The sequence below is a fragment of the Saccostrea echinata genome, unplaced genomic scaffold (assembly GCF_033153115.1).
Source record: "Saccostrea echinata isolate AGI-Se365-2 ecotype Australia unplaced genomic scaffold, CSIRO_AGI_Sech_v1 ptg000054l, whole genome shotgun sequence".
Taxonomy (NCBI): Eukaryota; Metazoa; Mollusca; class Bivalvia; order Ostreida; family Ostreidae; genus Saccostrea; species Saccostrea echinata.
The window spans coordinates 57,278,689-57,300,949 of NW_026889803.1; the positions used below are offsets into that span (position 1 = coordinate 57,278,689).

At 32.2% G+C, this 22,261-nt stretch overlaps 1 protein-coding gene across 1 annotated transcript in view; it reads right to left on the reverse strand.

The window, feature by feature from the left end:
- The window catches only part of LOC133205042 (uncharacterized), a 202,746-nt gene extending 180,572 nt beyond the window's left edge, over nt 1-22,174 (reverse strand). Inside the window, exons 1-3 of the mRNA XM_061340784.1 lie at nt 22,118-22,174; nt 21,489-21,717; nt 21,231-21,359 (exon numbers count right to left, since the gene is read on the reverse strand). Of these exons, the coding sequence (XP_061196768.1) occupies nt 21,231-21,359; nt 21,489-21,717; nt 22,118-22,174 (415 nt within the window). The remainder of the gene's footprint in view (nt 1-21,230; nt 21,360-21,488; nt 21,718-22,117) is intronic.
- Between the last annotated feature and the right edge of the window lie 87 nt (nt 22,175-22,261).

Here is a 22,261-nt window from a genome sequence, read left to right on the forward strand (position 1 = left end):
TGACATGACATACTTAACTTGACGTTACGTCAAAGTCTCCCCCGGATTTTACAACTATCAGTGTTCAGAAAGCTCATGTGACCTTATTGGTAATTGGAATGTGGTGAAATTTTCCAGTATTGTTGCATAATGACTCTATATTATAAATATGCCTATTGTTTGCTTTCATCAAATCACAATAAAATTTTAGAAATAATTAAATTCCATGAACTTTTGGATCAACACTTGTATTAGAAAAAAGATGGATCTAAGATTGAACAGGTTATAATTCACCTGAGTCATTTAAATTACTTATTGCTATCTGTTTTTGTTCAGTCATCATGTGTCAAGTATTGTCTGTAAACTATTGAACATTTTCAGCTTCTTTTCTGGAACCAGTTTCAACTAATTTCTCGGTTGAAGTACTGTATAGGGGATTAATTTCAGGGGTTGTAATTTTCATGTTTTTCTCTCCTCTGACACGATCGCGGTTTGTTGAATTCGCGGAATCGGTATATAATAAAGGTTACATGTACCTACCTTCAAAGTCTATATCCGTTTAATCCATAGCATAGCTAGAAGGCATTAATCAGCGTTATGTATTCACTTCATGAACAACAGAGTAGATTTATATATACATCAGCAAGTTCGATAGTTATTTGAATGATTTTTTAAAACCAAAATGTCGATAAAAACATGATAATGCAGGTAACAAATACACGTCGTAACATAGTTACGTACGGGTATTCAAAACCCATGACCCTAGTGTTTTGATTGATGAAACATGTAGCGTTGGCTATTAAAACAGTTTTTTTTTTTTTTTTTTTACAAATACAGGTTATTATCTGCTGAGTGATCTAAATTAAAGTCCAGTGTGATAATTAAAATAATTGAATGACAAGTACGATTCGTAATTACTGAAATGACCATGCACTGCACGTTTATTTACCTATCGTAGTCTATTCTCAAATTCCAAATATAACATGTAGGTTATTGAAAACTTATTCACTGTTTCTTGAATTCACGGATTTATTCACACCGTGAATATAGCGATTATTAACACCGCGAGTTATTTTCCCCCTATACAGTATACAGACATAATATAGAAATGATTTTATCGACTTTCTCAATCTATCATGAATTTAAAAATGTAAATATAAGCATTTAATTGTAAATATTAAACATTTAGCATCTCTTAACCAGAGTTGGAAATTACTGACAACCCGAGGCAGTCTGTTTTTCAGGTAGGCAGGGACAAACTTTAGATTAACCTCAATGGTCGGGGTCATTTAAACAGGTAGCTGCTGTTTTCCTTTTTTTTTCAGGGTATAGTAAGTCTATAGAAATTAAGTAAAATATACTATATATCAAAGGAAAACTTCTAGTTAAAAATATGAGATGACCTATAGGACCAATGTTGGTTTCAGTCTTTAGAAAAAGCTTATCGATATATGTTCCGGTCACTGACTTTAGGTCACATGTGTGTAGTTTCTTGTTTCTCATGTATTGCTTTAGTTCTACATTAATGGTAATCTAACAACCAAGCTTTATGATGAACGTGATGACTTTAACTTTTCAATCGTCAACTTCCCTTACTTATTCAGCAATATACCCTCATCACCTGCATACGGGGTTTATATCTCTCAGTTGATTCGATACGCAAGAGCATCCTCTATGTATGAACAATTTTTAAAACGAGGTAAGTTATTGACAAACAAATTGATGAAACGAGAATATCAGCAGTCTTGTTTAAAGTCATCATTTTGTAATTTCTATGGTCGATACAATGACCTTGTCAGCAAATACAATTTATCATTAAGTAAAATGCTGACTGACGTTTTTCATACTTATTGTTAGGCCATTATTTACACACTGAATTGTGTATGGATTTTTCCATTGTTTCCCAGTCGTGACAAGGAGCACACAGCGGGTGTGACTGGTCTGCAGGGAATGCTCACTCCTCCATGGCACCTGATCCCACCTTAGATGTTTTGGAGGTCCCTGTTTGCTCTGCTCCTATTTTGTATTTTTTGATGGGCTTTTGAGCTTGAATACTGATTGTTATCTTGATATATTTCATTCTACTCTACTGTGTGTTCATGTGATCCTACCTCAGTATTTACAGAATGATACATCCTTTGTTTGAGGGTCATTCTTGATGTCTGACTGAGTAATGGCAACGGGACATAAAACTTTAACTGACCTTACCACATTCTTTTCTAATCTGAAAACTCTCATGCCTTTTTAGCATAACATATCGCCAATGCACACATTTGTCCTGAGGAATGAACTGCATCTACTCTGCATAGAACAGTATCTCTCCCACTGGCACAACAGTACTTTTACACGTCATTATGTTCTTGAAAGGCAAACACAGCAATTATTGCTCGGCATGATTTTTTTTTGTGACACCTGCAGTATCGAGTAACACAAAGTGAATGATTCATGTCCTCGAACAAAGTGAGCTTACAATGAGGTTTAGTTCCGATTGATTGCGTTTAGTTAAAGAGAATTTATGATCTGCATTTCCATAGATGTCTTTTATATCAACACCAAACATGCATTTAAGGAAGAAAATATATTAAGTAAAATGCAAAATCCTGTGTTAAAAAATCAAAGGACAAGTGCACTTAAGCATTGCTTAATGGGCCCTTTTTCAGTGCCGTATTACTTTAGAATGTATTACCAAATTGTTTTCTTTTGGTAATAGTTAAACACAAGTGGACATTTCTAATTAAAATCACATTAAAACATCACCTAAATCAGCATGGATTTGAAACAAATGAAGTTTTTTAAATGCCTATAGATACCCCAAATCCGTAAAGTCGTACCGAACCTATTTTGAGTTTCGTTTTTTTAAATCAAGGGGGAGGAGACATTTAAATCAGACACTTGAACAATCTGATGGTGGATCATTGACAGGCGCGTTTGCCGAATGATACTTCTTGTGCTATTTTACCCGAGAAAAAAATCGAATGAAGTTGTATAGATCCATAGTGATCAAACTAAGAAATTTGCATGCTTGCATTTGAAATAATACAATAAGTATTAACATTAGTTCCTTTAAATTTTAAAATGAAAAAAAGTGTATTTAGGTGGCTTTCAATACCAGTACCATTGTCTTGCATGAATGTTAAAAATGTTTGACACTTTTATTTATGATGACATTTTAATGAAACTAAACTCTCCTAACCATCCCATGTTCCTAAAACCAAATACATACAAACTTCTCTATGCGGCTTGACTTCGATATAATGATACAAAACGTGGCTATGTTTTACAGTGAGCATCTTTGAGGAATGTTTACCTGGGTAGAACTCACGTGACTTCCAGTATTTTAAATAATTTATTCCACGGGTGGGTTCAACATAGGTCATACAGGTAAATAGCTCTTGCTTGTTATAGGAAAAACATTGAACTTTTCATACATTTTTAATATTTTAAGTACAAGCCTAATCATGTACAAATTTCCTACTTTCACACAAGTTTTATAAATGTATAATAAATGCATTTTTTGTCAATCGCACAAGTTTGTACAATGTTAGGCTGACAATAAACAAAAGCTTTGAAATGAATGACAGTCCTCGATTTACTATAGAAAATCACGAATGTCGGCTGACCCCCTATCACATTTTATGGCTTTGCTCTTTGTATATTCATGAATTTCAGCAATAAAATTTGTTGAATCTTATGGTTTAGATATCAATTAATGATCTGAGATGGAAAATTATGCTTAATTTAATTCTTCATTTTTTCACATTTTACCGGGGCCCATAAGTGCACTCGTTCTTTAGTGTTTATACAGGTAAAAAGTTTGAAAAAATAAAAATGTGCCAACAAATGGTTTCGAACCAGGACACTAAAAATGGTGAGAGTCTGCGGTCTATCGTTCTGGGCTATGCTGACTATGAGGACATTTGTAATAAATATAAACCAGTATGATAGAAATAGGTTTTCACGTTTTTTGTAGGGTTTTTTTTTATGAATTTCGACCCTAGGCACCTCTAAAAGAACTTTGTTTTAAATAATTGCTTACTAGATCAAAATCTATCAAAATTTCATAATTTAATTTAGGGGCAGGCAAAGGGTGATTATATTGCATCTATCGGGTATAATTTTCTTATCAGAAAATTGTAGAGATATGCAAGGTTAATTAATGACAACATTTATTTTTCCTTTTTGCCCAATACTTTTATGATTTTCACTAATAAATTGATTATTGAAAAAAGCCTTTAATATAACTGCTGATTTTATCTCCATCTGTTAATTTTCAACACCTTTTCTCATGATTATAGTAGACAGAGAACAGATTATGATTTCTAACATTTACTGTTACAGATCATTTCCTTGAGATAGGTGGAACCAACAGTCAAATACAGACACTTTTAAGAAAAGTAAAAATCTGGCTCAGGTAAAAAAAAAATCATTTACAGTTTTAACAATTAGTAATTTTACCTTAATTAACTGGAAAAATCTCATTTGACAAAATACAGGTCAAGAATGAAGAGTTTAAAGCCTAGTAGGGATTTTGGTCAATCATTACAGGTAATCTGCAGTCCCTCTCGAGAATTTTACACTCATATGGAGACGCCACCACTTGCCAGTGGAAAGCTGCAAATTCTGTCCTATACTCTGCACTCATGGCCATTGAGCAGTAAGGGGTCTTTTTCATGCCAGCACCTACTGTGACACGGGACCTTGGTTTATAAGGTCTCATCCGAAGGAGTGGTCTCCATGTCCCACAGTGGGATTCAAACCTGCGACGTAAGGATCAACTCCTTACTTCGCGACTCTAGAGCAGATGCTCTAACCATGGCGCCACGCTTGTGAATAGCTCAGTTTTAAAGAAATCATTCAAGATATTTTTTATCAAGTTTAATATGCTGATACATACATAATTAGTAAGACCTATTCAACTATTTCAAAAACTTTTGACCTTTCCTGTGACCTTGACCTCACTTTCCTTCAATTTGCATTTTGCATGGTTTTAAAACCATTTAAAATATTGATATCTAAGGCTATGCATCTATACATAATTTGGTGAGAATTTATCATCTTTATCCATTTTTTTTAGATTTCAATTTCAATTTTAAAGAAACTTTTCAAGATATTCTCATCAAACTTCATACACTAACACAAAATTTCATGTTGCATTACTATACACTCGGCGGGCATACATGTCCTATGGACATATTTCTAGTGTATTGCTATTTCTGTTGTTTGTTTACTTCCGGTCAGTAAGTGCCCCTAGGGGCAAGCCCCAGTCCTGTTTTCGTTTCCAGGGTTGCAACAGCGCCCCCTAGAAAAACAAGTTGCACCATCCAATCAAATCGTGTTTTGTGCTGCTTTATGCCAATGAAATTAAGGCTGGACAGCATATGTATTATATTCTGACCAATGGGGTTGCCGTATTTTCAAATAATTAGGATAGACTTACCATTTCAGCATTCCTTTCATCACTGAAGTGATATTAATACATGGTCAAAAATTGACTAACTTTCATTTTTGTGTCAACTGCAGAGCAGAACGATACTTAGAGATCACGTTACCTGGTGTCTGTCTGTCCGTCTGTCACACCTTATATCTCCAAAATTTTGAGAGGCAGGGTTTTGATAATTAGCATTTATATATTATGTTTTTGAGCTCATGATACTATACTTCGAAACTGTATGAAATTCAGTTACCACACAAATTATATTTAAATACTATGAAAATACATTGGGATCAGTATTCCACAATGAATCGTGTTGACTGACAAAGTGACAATTAAAGTAAAGACAGTCTGAAATTCCTTTCCTCCAAGGATTGTTGGAAGCACCTACATGTGTATTAATAAAATGATAAATAGTTATTCCTCATAATTTCAATTAAATTATTCATTTGAGGACTGGGGAACCATATTTTCTTTGATTGCCAGATTCTATCCCAGTCTTTTACTTTTGGATCCTTTTTTTTCCTTGCAGGCAAATGCATGAACCTCCATGCTAATATTAAATTAATAGCTGACCACTCTTAGATTTATTTACCTCTTTAATAACGATACCTAGCAGGTGACATATACATTCCTTGAAACACTCTAGTTCCTATTTGATTTTCACTAATATAAAGATTATTGAAAAAAGACTAAGGTGCTCTATAGTGATCAGTCTATTCATGCATCTGTCTGTCAAATACACATATCCCTTGTTCAGAATACAGGTGACTCTAAATACTTCAAACTTTATATTTTTTAATTAGATACATGTAGCTGCTTTGGAACATCTGAAAGGTCTATTACATTATCACTAGTTTTACTAGTTTTCTTCATGTAAGTTGAATATACTTTAAACTTTTAAATTTTTATTTTTTCCAGGTAAGAAAGAAATCAGGAGTCCTTAAATTGCCCTTGGAGTTCTTGGATTGCATCAAACTGCTAAAAGACCTCAACAAAAACAGCGTCTTGAAAATAAAAATGAAAATATTCAGTGAAAAAAAAAATGATGAAAGAGCCACTAAAAATCTTCAAGCCTTTGAGCTGAAATCTGGAAGTCAATCTGTGGAGTTTACTAGTATGTCTTACTAAGTCATCATTTGTGTATAATAAATACACAAAACTGTAAACACTTGTTAAAATGTGTATAATTTTTAGATATAATTTGTAGCTCACAGACTTCAATAGTTTCATGTAATTTAAGTAATAATGAAAATTTCCTGTTGTCTAGCTAGATTAGAAACTATTATTGTCCAATTTTGGATATTGTGAAATAATTCATCTAGTATGCATACATGTGTGTACACTTACGTGTAAATTAATTGTTATAGCAAATTCAATCGATCATTATGTTGAATGTTGACTAATGTTTTTCATCAAAATTGTTTACACTGAATTGTTTGTGGATGTTTCCATTTGCCCAATCATGTCAAGGAGCACATGGCAGGAAATGCTTTCTCCTCCATTGCACCTGGTGTTTTTAGAGGTCTGTGTTTGCTCTGCTCTAATTATGTATTGTTTCAATGGACTTTAAAGCTTGATCACTGTTGGTAATCTTCATATTTCATATACTATTAGAGTACTTGAAGAAAACTGTAAAGATTTAACATACAGTATAATGCATGTATATTGCACTTTTAAGTACAGTGTATGTGGTTAAGAAATGTTAAATCGTCTCATAGTGCATTGAATTTGTTGAAAATTAGAAAATGTGTTGAAATTTTTTTTGAAATAATGTTAGATTGCAGATTTTTTTAAATCATGCAAGTAAGAAATTGCTTAATATTTTTTAGCTTTTCTGGACAGTCTAGATGAGTTTTTACTATATACAGTACCGACCAGACACAACCTAACAGAAAGCGAACCCAGAGCGCACCCCGGGTTCGCTCTCTGGGTTCGCTTCGGGTTCGCTTGGGGTCCGCTAGTGCTGACACCGAGCGAACCCGGAGCGCACCCGTAGTGAACCCAGAGCGGACCCAGAGCGAACGCTGAAAGCGAACCCCAAATTCAGTAGCGGTCCCAGAAAGCGAACGCGCGTTCGGTATTGCGTAACAGAGCTGTCAATCAGGATTAGCGATTAACTCATCAGCGCTTCGACCAATCAACATGCTGAACAGGTCTGTCAATCAGGATAAGTGATAAAATGTGTTGACCATCAGCGCATCGACCAGTCAACATGCCAGTTTGTAATCTAAACATTGTACAAGCAAAGCTGTGAATATACAGTGTAAAAATATTATTAATGTGATTTTTAAACATGATTTTACATTTATATACTCTAATTCTCCACACAACATGCAATATTTACACATCTATTTTCATTATTTTTTATTTTTAAAATCTATTGATACATTATATATTTTTATTATCCAGGTAGCATATTACATGTATAGGTAAATATTTATTTTCTTTATATTTTTATAATCCATTAATATATAAATATACATTGCGTAAACTTATCAGACAATAAGTACTTTAATTTATAATAGAAAAAAAGAAAATAATAATGGTTATAACATATGTTACTTAAAAAACAAAGAAAAAAAATGGTCTTCGATAAATTATAGAATTTTGTTATCTCAAGATACAGTATAAGAACATGTACGTGCTTTAATTTAATTATTTTTTATTAATTATTTCAATTTACATGCACGTTTTAATTTATCCAGATCAACTTCGAAATTATCGATCTTAATAATTGATCATGAAAAACATTAAATGTACATTGCACAGGATAAGTGTGCATTATGTCAATACGTAAATTGGAGAAAGAAAGTCTCATTTAGCTACTATGATATTTTTTTAATTAATCTTTTACCAAAATTTGATAAATAGCTTGATTTAAATACATGTATATAGGGAAAAATTATTTTGTCAATTTTAATTATCCTACATGTAGACCTTACATTGTATGTTTTTGAATTTTTGTAACTACTTGCAAGTCAGTCAAAAAAAAAAAAAAAAAAAAAAAAAAATGCTTATCACTTTCCTTCGCGTCGATATATATAATTATACAGGTTTTACATGTTCATGAACCTCTTACAAGTACTACATGTAATTTTCGAAATACTTTATATGAACATAAAAAATATACTAGACGGGTACGTTTTGTACTTGTGCATGAAAAGTACACGTAATTCCAACATTAGTAAATTGAACTTGCAAAGATACCTTAATACATATATTTTTTCATTACATAGGTACCTGTATTTGTACTTTGTAATTGTCATAATTATTTAATTTCAACACTTTAATAATTGTAGTTTCAAAGTGAAGCCAAGGTCATCACGTATCGGTAATCACCCACCTGTTTCGAAAATATTGCGGGTATTAAGAGCAATTGCGGTGGGTTTTTTTTAAATTGACACTTGCTAGCTAGATGCATACTGTCTCCATGGTCACGGTATACCTGAGTATATACTCCCCCTACATTCGATGCCCCTTAAGTTACATGTACTTCGTCTGGGCACGTTATAAATGCGAAATTCAAGGGGTGGGGGGCTCATCGAAATAAAACAATAAAAACAAAACAAAACAAACATCGGGCGTTATTATCTTAATTTCATCTACTTAATCATGCGAGTTTACAGTTATTGAATTCTTGTTTTGTTTGTTTTCTTTCTTGTATTTATTTATTTTTAAGCATTTAGAATTTTGTTTGTTAACATGCCGCTCCAGTATGTACATGTATGTAGTGGGGCGATGGGGGGGGGGGGGGGGGGGTCACAAACACAAACTATTCAAGTGATCATTTACATGTATTTGAAAACAACTTAAAGAAAATAATATATTCTTATCAGTGGACCAGTTATTAGTTTTTGTTTGTTTGTTTTGTTTTTTTTTTTTGATTGTTGTTGTTTTTTTTTTTTTATAAGTCTTCAGTTAAACTCGCCTTATAAAACAATGATTTATAGCATGGAAGTAAATTATAAATGATCTGTATTATAACGAAACTCATGTTACACTGTATGAGAATTCTTAGTGATTATTACGACCTACATATACATGTAATGGACGACAACCTAGCTTAAATATAAACTGCTAAATATGAAAACTTAGCATTTTACGTGTACAGTATGTCACAGCTATTTTATAGATAAGATCGTAATTCAGTTGTTTGTCTTTCAAACATTTAAATTACGATTTAGCAATTGCAATTACAATTGGAAGTTCCAACTTATTTAAAAACGCATGAATAATATAAAAAAAATGAATTTGAAAGCTTTTTTTTATTAAGATACTCTTATCAATTTCACTCCATCCGATACATCGAAAATAAATTTAACACCTTTTTTTTTTTCTTTCGAGATATACTTAGCTTGTAAGTTAAGAAAAAAAAAGAAGAAGATAATTCTACGTCGAATGTACGGTGGAATTCTTGAAAAATTATCAACGTTCTTCATATTGTCACTTACATGTACATGTTTCGATCGCCATAAAAACAGTGATGATCGATTTCACTACTATATTTGGAATATACAAGGGGCGGGGCTTACTGGCGGCAAGATTAAAGCGGGGTCCGCTTCACGCATGAGTGCGTAAAGCGAACCCAGAAAGCGAACGCCGGGTTCGCTCTAGCGGACCCAGAGCTGACCCCGAGCGAACGCAGAGCGAACCCGAAGCGCACCCAGAGCGGTCCCAAATTTTCTGAAAACGAACCCGCAGCGGACCCCGAGCGAACCCAGGAAGCGAACCCGGGGTGCGCTTTGGGTTCGCTCTGGTGTTAGGTTGTGTCCGGTCGGTACTGTACCTAGCATTGTATCCCAGTTAAAATTTAAGGAGCAAGGTTCATTCCTAAGCTCTACCTGGACAAACTTGCATGAATTAAAGCACATTAACAGATTTACTTCAGATGCTTGACCTGATCTACATTTTCCTCATGCGTTTTTTTGTTTCTGTTTGTTTGTTGTTTAACATCCCTCTCAAGAATTTTTCATCCATATGGAGATGCCACTACTTGCTGGTGGAGAGCTGCAAAATTTGACCTATACTTTGCACTCAGGGCCTTTAGCAGTAAGGGATCTTTTTTGTGCCCACATCAACTGCTAGGCAGGACCTCAGTTTATATGGTCTAATCTGAAGGACTGGTCCCCACATCCCCAGTGGATTTGAACCTGAGACTGAAGGATTAAATCCTTACTCGCGACTCTAGATTACAAACTCTATTCTCATGTAATTATAAACTGTATGTTGAACAAACCTGCAAAGATGATGTATGTACATGTAAATGTTTCAGGGTACCAATCCTTGATTTAACTTAGATTTTCTGGATTAATGACCAGTTTTTTAGAGAAGGTTTATTCAAAGTAACAATATACTCTTTGGTGATCAGTAAACATAGATGATGTATCCTGCTTCTGATGCTGGATGTAACATAAATTTTCAGGGTTATTGAGCAGTTTAATCTAACCCAGACCAACTTGCATAGATTTTGGATCCAGGTGATAAACATTACCAGAGTGTTTGTTGAGTGAGACTTTGCCTTACTAGTAGATAACATTTATAGAAGTGAGCTTTGTATTCTTTGATTAGGTATGTTTTTTCTTTGCTCAGGATATATATACCATCAGTGCCAACTACCATACATTTTATATAATAGATGTAGCTGTTGTTCAACTGAATATGATAAAACTGTGGATGAAAATAATTTGATTATTGTACCTTTGAATGTATTGAATTAATTTGTAAAAGCTGTTATGATACAATGTTTGATATTTTATAAAAGTTTATAGCATATGCAATCAATAAATGTATCAACATTTTTATTTTATAATTCTTTTTACCCTGCAAACTTCTTAAAAACTGAATAGTAATGATCCATTTAACTGATACTAGGTTAGTGTCACATAGTACTGGTATATCATGTATACTGAACTGTAAATAAGAAACATCTAAATAGGTAAAATCACAGCATGAATCATTGGATTATGTAAGAAGTGCACTATCTTGTGCTTTGGTATGATATAAATAATAAATGTAAACTATCATTTTTTTTTTTCAAATTAACAAAGGATATGCTTGAGTGACTGTATTTTGACTAGCAGTAAAAATAAAATGATTTTTTAAGCATTTGAATTATTTTGATTCATGGTCTCTGCAAGTTTAATGATAGCAAATATGTATATTGAACATGGCATCCACATATTGCTATACTGGATGGGGCATAACTTTTACTGAATCTTAATCACAACCTTGAAATTTTATGTAGTACATGTACTCTTGGTTTCAACTGGTCAAATGTATTCTTAAATCACAAAGAATTTAAACAAATATAGGCATAGGTCAGAACTTCATCAATTAGTTGGAAAGCGAATGCACTCGGTGACTATATGGTTTAAAAGAAGCTGGGTATAAATAGCAGGAAAAACTACTTGATGTCCACTGTGAACTTTGTGTCCTCAACAAAACAATATGGAGTATACTATACTTGGTCTAAAGAATAATCTATGTCTGCATTCACTTTTAGGTTAAACTATTTTGGGCATTGAGAGTTTGTTTGTTGTTTAACGTCCCTCTGGAGAATTTTTCACTCATATGGAGATGCCAACACTTGCCGATGGAGAGCTGCAAATGACCTATGCTCGGCACTCAGGGCCAATGGGCAGTGAGGGATCTTTTTCATGCCAGCATCTACTGCGACACTGGACCTCTGTTTGTACGAAGGACAGGTCTCTATGTCCCACAGTGGGATTCAAACATGTGACAAAAGGATCAACTTACTCCACGACTCTAGAGCAGAGGCTCTTTCCACTGCACCACGTGGGCGACAGCATTGAGAGTTAAATGTGGATATCAGAACAAGCTACTCTGGGCTTATACTCTCTATATATTGATTGATTGTATGTTGTTTAACATTCCTCTCGAGATTTTTTCACTCATATGGAGACACCACCACATGCCGGTTGAGATCTGCAAATTTTGTCCTATACTCGACACTTACGGCCATTGAGCATCGAGGGATTTTTTTCGTGCCAGCACCTACTGCGACACAGGACCTCGATTTATACGGTCTCATCTGAAGGACCGGTCTCCCCATCCCACAGTGGGATTTGAACCTGCGACGTAAGGATCAACTCCTTACTTCGCTACTCTAGAGCAGACGCTCTAACCACTGCGCCACGGGGGCAACTACTCTCTATTTAAGTCACTTGTGCAATGACTTTAATTCAAAGTTTTGTACTGATCATGTTGAGTCACATTAGCACAAATATCTTTCTGCTGACCTTGACTAATGACCATCCGCAACTATTCTGGTTGGAAACAATATGTTAATTAATGCATAATAAGTGAAATTACTATGAAAGAAAAATGGTCTACTTAAACCACAAGTTATATTTATAAAAAATATACACTGGTCTCCTTAAGTCATATGAGAGAAACATAAAATATTAAGGAGACCATTTTTTTCATATATTTTTAGGAGACATTTATTATGAAAAAATAAAGCAAGAGTCGACTAAATGGTGTTCTATAGATCTTTGATCTGGTATTTCTTTTTAGAAAAAAGCAAATTTAAAAAATCTGTATATTGTCTCCTTAAGCCATATATAATGGTCTGGTCTCCCTAGTCCTTAAATCAGAGTTATATATATATATATATATATATTTCCAGTGGCTTCTCAACGTGTTGTCTTTTAAACTGGTGGATCAGGTGTTCGCAGTATTTTTTTCCAAAGTGTATTCTCTGAAGATGGGAGTATTTATATCAGTGTTTGAGCATCTGAAATACAAAAAAAGAAATATGACTAATATAAAATTGGTCTGTTGACGATGTAGACTATCCCTGTTCTGAACCTGTTTAACTTACTAATCACTTGTAAGCAGTCCTCTTTGGTCCACTTGTAGGTCTTGGTGGGGGTATTTTTCTATCTTTAACAGTATTTCGTACTGGTTCATTTAATCTAAAAGAGCACCATAGAAATGAATATGATAAAGGTAAACGTAGTTAAAGTGAAATTTTATATTAATTGTGTTTATGAATATAGTCTGTCATATAACTTTTTCCACTACATTTTAAACGATATCAAATTGATTTTGACTTGTTTTCGAAGTACTGAATATATATATATATATATATATATATATATATATATATATATATATATATATATATATATATATATATATATATATATATATATATATATATATATATATATAGCACTAAAAATGAATAAAGACACGAACAATAAAAATTGTCAAATTTCAGGACGCCCTGTCCCTTCCTCAGGACAAAGAAAAAAGTTAAGAAGTCATAAAAACAAACGAAATAGAAAAACAAAAACGGCTAGCACTACTACTAAACTACAAAACACTATTTGTTTACAATGTTACATGTTGAATTTGAATTTTATAATCAGTTGTAAAGAAATAAATCCGGACCGCTATGAAATACGTCCGGTCTCTCGTGTGTACTCTGGTGAAGGGCACGTCACCAGAGTACACAAATGACTCGGTTTTTAACAGTGCAAGGAAATGTCAAATGCAAATTTCGACCATAACTGTCAAGCATGCGACATATCGTGTCCTACATTATCAAGTTAATAAAAATGACATCGGAAAATCAAGAATAACGATGGATCCCTTTCAAGTGACGGCATTTTCCGGAATATTAAATCCACATACATGTAGACTGAATTCTTGTTGCCTTTTCAATAAACTAGTTTATCTTAAGGGTTCCATTCCATGAAAAAGTTTGAAAATATTATGATCTCGTGATCTAACCAAATCTGAATGTCAAGGTATGTTTGTATTTTTGTGTTTAGAGAGATAATGCAAAAAAGGATATATCGTGGAACAGGCTATATTACTCACGTTTTGCCAACATTCTTCTTAGGTAGATTTGTTGATACCGGCGAACAATTTGATTTTAAAGATAGCACAACTACAATATTAAAACATTTTGATTTTAGAATATATATATATACCAAAATCAATAGCATCAAAGCGTGTGATTTCATCAACACTTCATGTAACCATTCCTTATGATAAAGACACCAAATACAACATCTTTATATCGTTATTTCGATAAATCTCATTGAACTCATACTAAAAGAAATCACGGAGTCTGCTTCAGATTTGGACATTTTACCAGTGAAAGACGTCGACAGCAAATAAACCACTAAACTTTATAATAAATGTAATTACTCCACTTTTCTCTCAGAAACTTCCCTTATTTATTAGCAATATACTATTAACGCCAGCATATGGGGTTCAATTTGATACGAAACAGCACATTTATTCTCGATATGAAAAGTTTTTATGAACTAGGCAGGCTTATAATAAAAAAGTCGATAAAACAAGATTATCTAGGTCTCTTTTCCATAGTCAATATTATGACTTTGTCAGCAAATTCAGTATTTAGATGATGATTGACAAAGAGCATACGGCAGTTTTAACCGGTCGACATGGGATACTTACTCCTCCATGGCATTGATCCCACATTTAATGTTTTTAGAGGTCAGTGATTTTGCTTTGCTCACAATATGAATTGTTGTAATGAACTTTTAATCTTGATTACTTTTTCGTCACCCTCAAATTAATTAATTTTTTTTTTAATGACAGAAATTGAAATTGAATAGAATATTGTATTAATGTCCCTCTCTTGTAAATCTCTTACCAAAAATTAGAAATTCTCAGCATTGATCATGATTCCCATCAACAACAAGCACATTAGATTCAAATGGAATAAAGTTTGAAGCATAAATCAAGACTTACTTTTTCAGAAATTAATTTTATATCTAATAATGATATAAAGAACATTTGATACGCTGAATATAGAACGAACAATAATTTATAATCACAGCATAAAATTAATAATATGAGGTATTTATAAAAATAATATTTAGTGCCAAACATAATAAGTTCACATTAGAAAAAAATAGAAAATTATGCTTTTTGAGTTAGATTATTACTTAGTTATGTATGTTTGTGAAAAAAGTGCATTTTTTTTTAGAGTTATTTTTTTTTTAAAGATTTTTCTTTTTGTAGGGACAAATATACAGTAGTTATCAAAATGAAATATATTGTACATGGTTATTTATGCAAGATTTTAAATACAGATGAAAAGATATAAATATTTAATTTGTTCAAGTAAAGACTTCTGGTTACAAATGTTTTAGGACAAAAAGCATAATTACGAACTAAAGGCAAAATTATTACGAAATTTTTGAAAAGGAAAGTGTGATGTAATGTTTCTGTAATGTAATATTTTCTGTCTCTGTCAACATGTGTAACATTCTTAAGAAAATGCATTGATTTTTTATCATTATTATTTGAATTTTTGAATAATTCTTTTCCAAGTAATTCATTGATTGTTTTTTATTTTTATAGTTATTAAAATATTTAAAAGCTGTAGAGAAACTTAAATTATATTAGACGCTTTATATATATATATATATATATATATATATATATATATATATATATATATATATATATATATATATATATATATATATATATATATATATATATATATATATATAGGATATTAATAATCTCTTCTATATATCTTTTTATTTCAATTTTCAATAATACAATAATTGCATATTACTGTGATTCCTGTGTTACTGAATAGTGAAACAGTGTCTTAATAATTCTTTGTACTATTTAGCATGTTTTTAAAAGATATCATTTTCTTAAAATTTAAACCTACCTTTGGCATCAATTTCTGTAATAAGACCAGTTCCTTCTCCAGTTTCATTTATCAAATGCATAGAAAAACTACTTTGAAACTATGGAAATAAATTTAAAATTACACAATACGTAAGGCCTGGAGACGAGTTGATTACCAAAGTTTCTTTTATCATTTGCTCCTCTTAGATATACATATACATAAATCTAGACCAATGTAATGTTCTACAATGTTGAAAGGTCATTCAATTTGATCATTGAAGCTAAATTCGTCATAAACTTTAATTATATAGTATCTTCAAAAGTTCGCAATTTTCTTTTCTACATAGGAAAACAAACTATATACCTGGTGACAATGAAAAATTAGGTCCTTAACAGTGTTTTTAAGATAAAATCTTTATGAATTTCATTTTGATTTTTTATCCCCCATTGTGGCTCCACCCTGTGGTCATGAAATGAAAAGAACAAACTTGAATCTGCCCTTCCCGAGGATGCTTATATATAAATATCTTCAATCATGGTCCTGCTATTCTTAGAAAGAGGATTTTATATTTTTCCTATATATTCTCATTCTCTACGACTTCGATTTCCTATAAGTGGCCCCACTCTATGATCAGATTCATGAGTTGAACAAAGTTCAGTCTGCACCATTTGCGAATGCTAGTATTACTGAGCATGCTGTTCTTAAGGAGGTTGGATCCTGTTATCAAAAGTATTGAGAATTTTTCATCAAATATATTTTTGGAATCTATGGACATAGATTAATTAAAAATCAAAACCAAAAATGGGATCAATGAGCTTCTTTCGGCGCTATGGAGCATTTTATATGACCTTTTTGCAATGTAATTACGTCTAATACATAAATCAATTTTTCAAAGTTTTTCCTCTAATATTTTTTATCCAAATAAATTATGGAAACAAACACAGTCTTTTTTCGTCTTGAATAGTCTCTTTAAAATTTGTGACAACAAAAACAGTTTCAGATTACTTCGCATAGTCAATTATTTGACCTTTTTGCGCTCAGAAAATGTCATTTTTCTGGCATTAAAAATTTAACAAGCAATAAAATCATTTGAAAGTAATGACATTTTTCTGAATTTAAGCAGAATGGTTAAAATTATTTTGTATATTCAGAAAATAAAATTATAACTGAGGGTCTGTGATGTTAATGTTTAGAAATAACTAAAATAGTGTTAATTTTTAGCCTAAAATGGGCTATTTTTCCCCAGGACTTTCACAAATATTTGTTATATTTGTCCAAGATGATGATAGAATTCATGACGGTTAATTCAATATATCATTTAGGACCATCATAAAACATTTCACTGCACAAAATAACTCTGTGTGCAGGCTGCATGTAAAAATAGGAATCCAAACTTAACAATAATGTTAATATTTTAAATGAGAAAAAATAGTCATTTTCTTCTATAAAACCTTCCGCCCCAAATTATAGTTCCTCATTTAATGCTTTCAGTATGGAATTTAATCATGGGGTTTTAATTGAATATAGTTTAATTAGCATTGCAGAATTCAAATTTATTGTAAGAACTAAAACATTATGCATAATTTTTTTAAAATAGAGGTCTAGACAAAAACCTGCTCAAAAGCTAAGGAACGAACCTCGTTAAGAAGATTTTTTTACTTAATTTCCGAAGCATCTCAATTAGACCTTGATCTCTCATTGTGACTCTACCCTACCCCTAGGGGCCATTAGTTCAACAATTTGTATTTGCACTATCTGTGACTGATTGCATATTAATATCATTAATCATGCCCCCTGGTCTTGAGAAGATTTTAAATAATACATTTCTATGTAAAACTTCGATCCCCTAGAATGGCACAATCTTTCTCAGGGGACATGCTAAATAAACGTGACTTCACATCAAGTAGAAAAGTTTCATGCAAGCTTCATATTTTCTGGTCCTGTGGTTCTTGAAAAACATTTTTAAATGGCCATTCTCAGTTTTGACTTTTTCTACAATACTGTGTATCTACCTTTGAAGGACGGCGAGGTATCTCATTTGATTAAATGACAAGGTGAAGATAATGAACAGTATTCGATCTCATATAAATCTATAATCAATACAAATTTGTGAGCAGGGCATAAAACACGGACCATAGACATTCCAGGATACTTTGTGGCAAGTTTTGTTGATATCGGCCCAGTGACTCTGGACAAGAACATGTGATTGTGAAGAGTTCACGACGCGAACGACGATGACATTTCGACCAGAAAAGCTCATTTCGGACTTTGGCTACAGTAAGCTGATGAAATTGATGAATCATTTTCTTGCCTTAATTATGTACAGTTGCAAAGAAAATTTTCAATTAGTATTCAATGTATGACCAATTTAGCCTAAAACATTTATCCTCCTGAAAATTTCTTTCATAATTTTGATAAAAAGCATATAGCTTTCTCATTGACTTAATGTATGTTGTTTATTTACTTAATTTCCAGGGGTAAGGAAAAAATATAATAAACTTTCAGACAATGATTAAAGATTGTTAACTGTATTCATGATTTTTCAGTATAAAAAAATCAGGTCCACACTTAGTCCTGAATCCTGGACCCAATGACCCTGAATTATACTTCTTTTTTTTTAAGTATAAAGCTTACTGTTAATTATTATCACGAATTATTTTTTCTGTTGTGCCTCCAAAAATGTAAAATATTTTAACACAGTATTTAATATCAATAGCTTATCGACTCAGCCCATATTTGGGACCTTATATTTGGACACAGACTAAGAATGTGAAATTGTTGCTATAGGACTTCACTTTATGTCCATCAGTAAGAGGATTTTCAACGATACTTTTCAATATCATAATCCAATCTTCAGAACTGAACTCTGGAAAAATGGAACATTTCATAATTTTTGTTGGGGAATAATTTCTTATAATCATCGATTATGGAGACTTTCAAGGACTTTGTTTATTTTCAATACAGATGCAATATATATGAATTTCACAGTTTTGATATGTATAAAAAAAATTATTTTTATAATAATAAGATTAATTCACTTTTTTAATTTTCTCATTATGACTTGCCTTTTTTATTCTGTTCCGAATCCTCATTGGTCTGCTTAGACCCTGGAGAAAAAAATGATTTTATTTTAATATTTCTCTGAATTTGTTAATAGGTGACCTATTTTCGTATCCATATGAAGCAAACTTAATTCAAAAACTTATACATGAAAAGAATAAGCATCTTTCTATGGCCTTCAATTAAACACTTAGATATATTAACGAAGTTTTATCAATTAACGATATTCATTTTCATTCCTTCATGTACGTTGATTCAATTATCGCTTTGAACTCGAAATAAAAGATACCACAGGGTCTATTACATTTGTTTCATATTTGGATATTTGACTTGAAAAAAAGAAGTTGATGGTAACTGAACAAAACTTTATGATAAACGTGATCACTTAAACCTTTCCATCATTAACTTCCCTTATCCCATAGTCTATTTGTAGTCCCTATATAATCTATACAATTGCAAACGGTTCACAGAAAACATATTCACTGGATTTGAGGCCGAATTTACGGATTTGAGGCCGAATTTACGATAGGGTTATTGCGTGTGCAGCGTCGATTGTGATGTCACAAACAACACCTCAAATAATAATTGCAACCGGGGAGGGGGGGAGCTGTATATCTGAGCAGGGAAATCTTTAGGCAAGCATATAGCCATATTTGTATACAAGTATTTCGACGGAAAACGATGTCTCACGCACTAACAAAGGAAAACAGGCAAGTTTTTACATGTAGTCTGGACATTTTTTAATGTTTATGCGCCAGAATTTCGTAAATGAAAATTATGTCATGCAACCTTCAATTGTCTTATTTATTCGAATCTAGACTATATAATAAAACAATTGTGGACTCTTTTGGTTGTGAATACGGTTTTATATTCACCAGAAAAATATTAATATTGACCAAGGCTTCACCTCGGTCATTATTCATATTTGTTGATTAATATCAAACCATATTCACAAATATATAATTGTATCAAAAACCGCAAAATATGGCTAAAATATTGCCAACTCGGTTTAAAACAACAATAATCAATCATATCATCTGCATTTATTTGTCATTCAATTATTTTCACACTGAATTGTCTATGGGTTTTTTGCCCGATCATGATAAGAAGCACACGGCAGGTGTGACCGGTCAACAGGGGATGTTTTCTTCTTCATGGAACCTGATCCCACCTCTGATGTTTGAGGTCAATTTTTGCTCTGCTCCAAATTTGTATTTTTTCAATAGATCTTTGAGCTTTTTAACTGTTAACGTTATCTTCATATTTCAAAAAGGGGTTCATAATTTAGGGACTCATCGTCAGCCTGACCCATGCTATTTGAACAATTCTATTTGTTGTTGTAGAAGTAAAAGTATCTTTGTGCATCTTTGTAATGTAAAAGGTGAAAATAACAAAAAGAGGTGAAACATGAAAAAACTCATGCTTGAAATATATGATGTTATAACACTTTCCTCAGAGAATTAAAAGCGTAAAAAAATGATTGGAGAATCGTGAAGAAGTCAAACATAAGGATATGGTCAGAGGAGGGGTCGGTGAAAATGGACAGATTGAAAAGTGTAAGTTCATGTTTGAAACCATAAAAACCAATTGCAAACCTTTTTCAATGCATTTATGTTATGCAGGCACAAATTGCTATTTATGGCCTTATATCTTTTACTCATTCTGTACAAAGTAGATTGTACCTTTAATGAGTTTATCAAAAACTCCTTTCCTTAACATCACAATTACGAAGGCAACGATACCAAATAGAATTAAAACGATGACAATAAACACAAGCGCAATCACACTGTTGTCTTTAAAACTGAAATAAAAATAATAAATAACATGACTACTCTCTCTCTCTCTCTCTCTCTCTCTCTCTCTCTCTCTCTCTCTCAAGAATATAGTGAACTTAATATCATTTACAAGTTCATCATCTACTATTACATCTGTTAATTACTCAAGAAAGTGACTAAATTTTTACTTAGTTAGATTTAATCTTTACCTTATTGTCTTAGTTATCTTGTATCTATAACACTGTTGATCTACAGAAAAAAATACTTTAAATGAATAAATGTGAAACATTTGTATCTTTATTCAAATACACGCTTAACTTGACTTTACATTTGTAGGCTTCACTGGACGGGTATCTTGGCGGACATTTGTGTATATCGGGAAACTTCAGACATTCAAATCCTTTATCGTAGATTTCTGCCACTTGTTGTATTTCAACGTTGTATTCGGCGCAATATCCTAAAAATTGCATAAGTATTAAGAATTATCTTAGCAATCAAACATTGCGCTGTCTTCACTCTTTCGCATTGACCCATTTATATTTATAGCATGCACTTATATACATATTAAACTTGATAAAATACTTACCTTGTAAGTAGAAAATGGGTGCACATACTTCCAGTGTAGCATTTTTCCATTGATTCATTAAACAATGATACTGAAATTTACTCCGAGTAGTGCAGTTCTGAATTACTGCTATACTCTCACAATTCTTCCTTTGGGCTGCCTTCTCCCACTCTGCTTGACTTCTCGGACAATAAGATACATAAGATATAGTAGGTATTGATGCAGGACAGCTTAAAACGTTATCAAAGATCTGAAATTAAAAGGCATCTAAATAAACTGAAGCTATTTTACTTTTAAAGAATTGATTTATTTCTAATATGCAAACTTTGTGTCTGTTTTAATTATATTACACAATCAAGTTTACTTTGAGAATTTCAAATGTTTTTATCATTAAACTCACAAAAGTGGCAAAACCGGCACGCTGTTTTACAGGTTTTTTTATTCATTGAAAGAGGACAAGGGAATGTGTTCAAAGAAAGTTTAATGGGGAAAAATAAGCAAAATTTGTCTATAGGCCATTGAAAAAGTTGTTCCATTAATACAAAAATTTTAGATAGTGGTTAATTTTATGTTGTACATTTGATCTGGAAACGTTTATTAGTATATTTGACAGAAAACAGTGAAATTTAGAATATTAAACAAGGTCTTACCTGAATGAATAAAACTAGGAAATAAATGAGCATATATTTTCCCTTTCCTCTTTTCATATTTTAGAATTCTGATGATTCTAAATTTGAAATAATGATGAAATATTTAGGCAAAAAAAATACTGAGAAATAATTGGAATTAGGCTT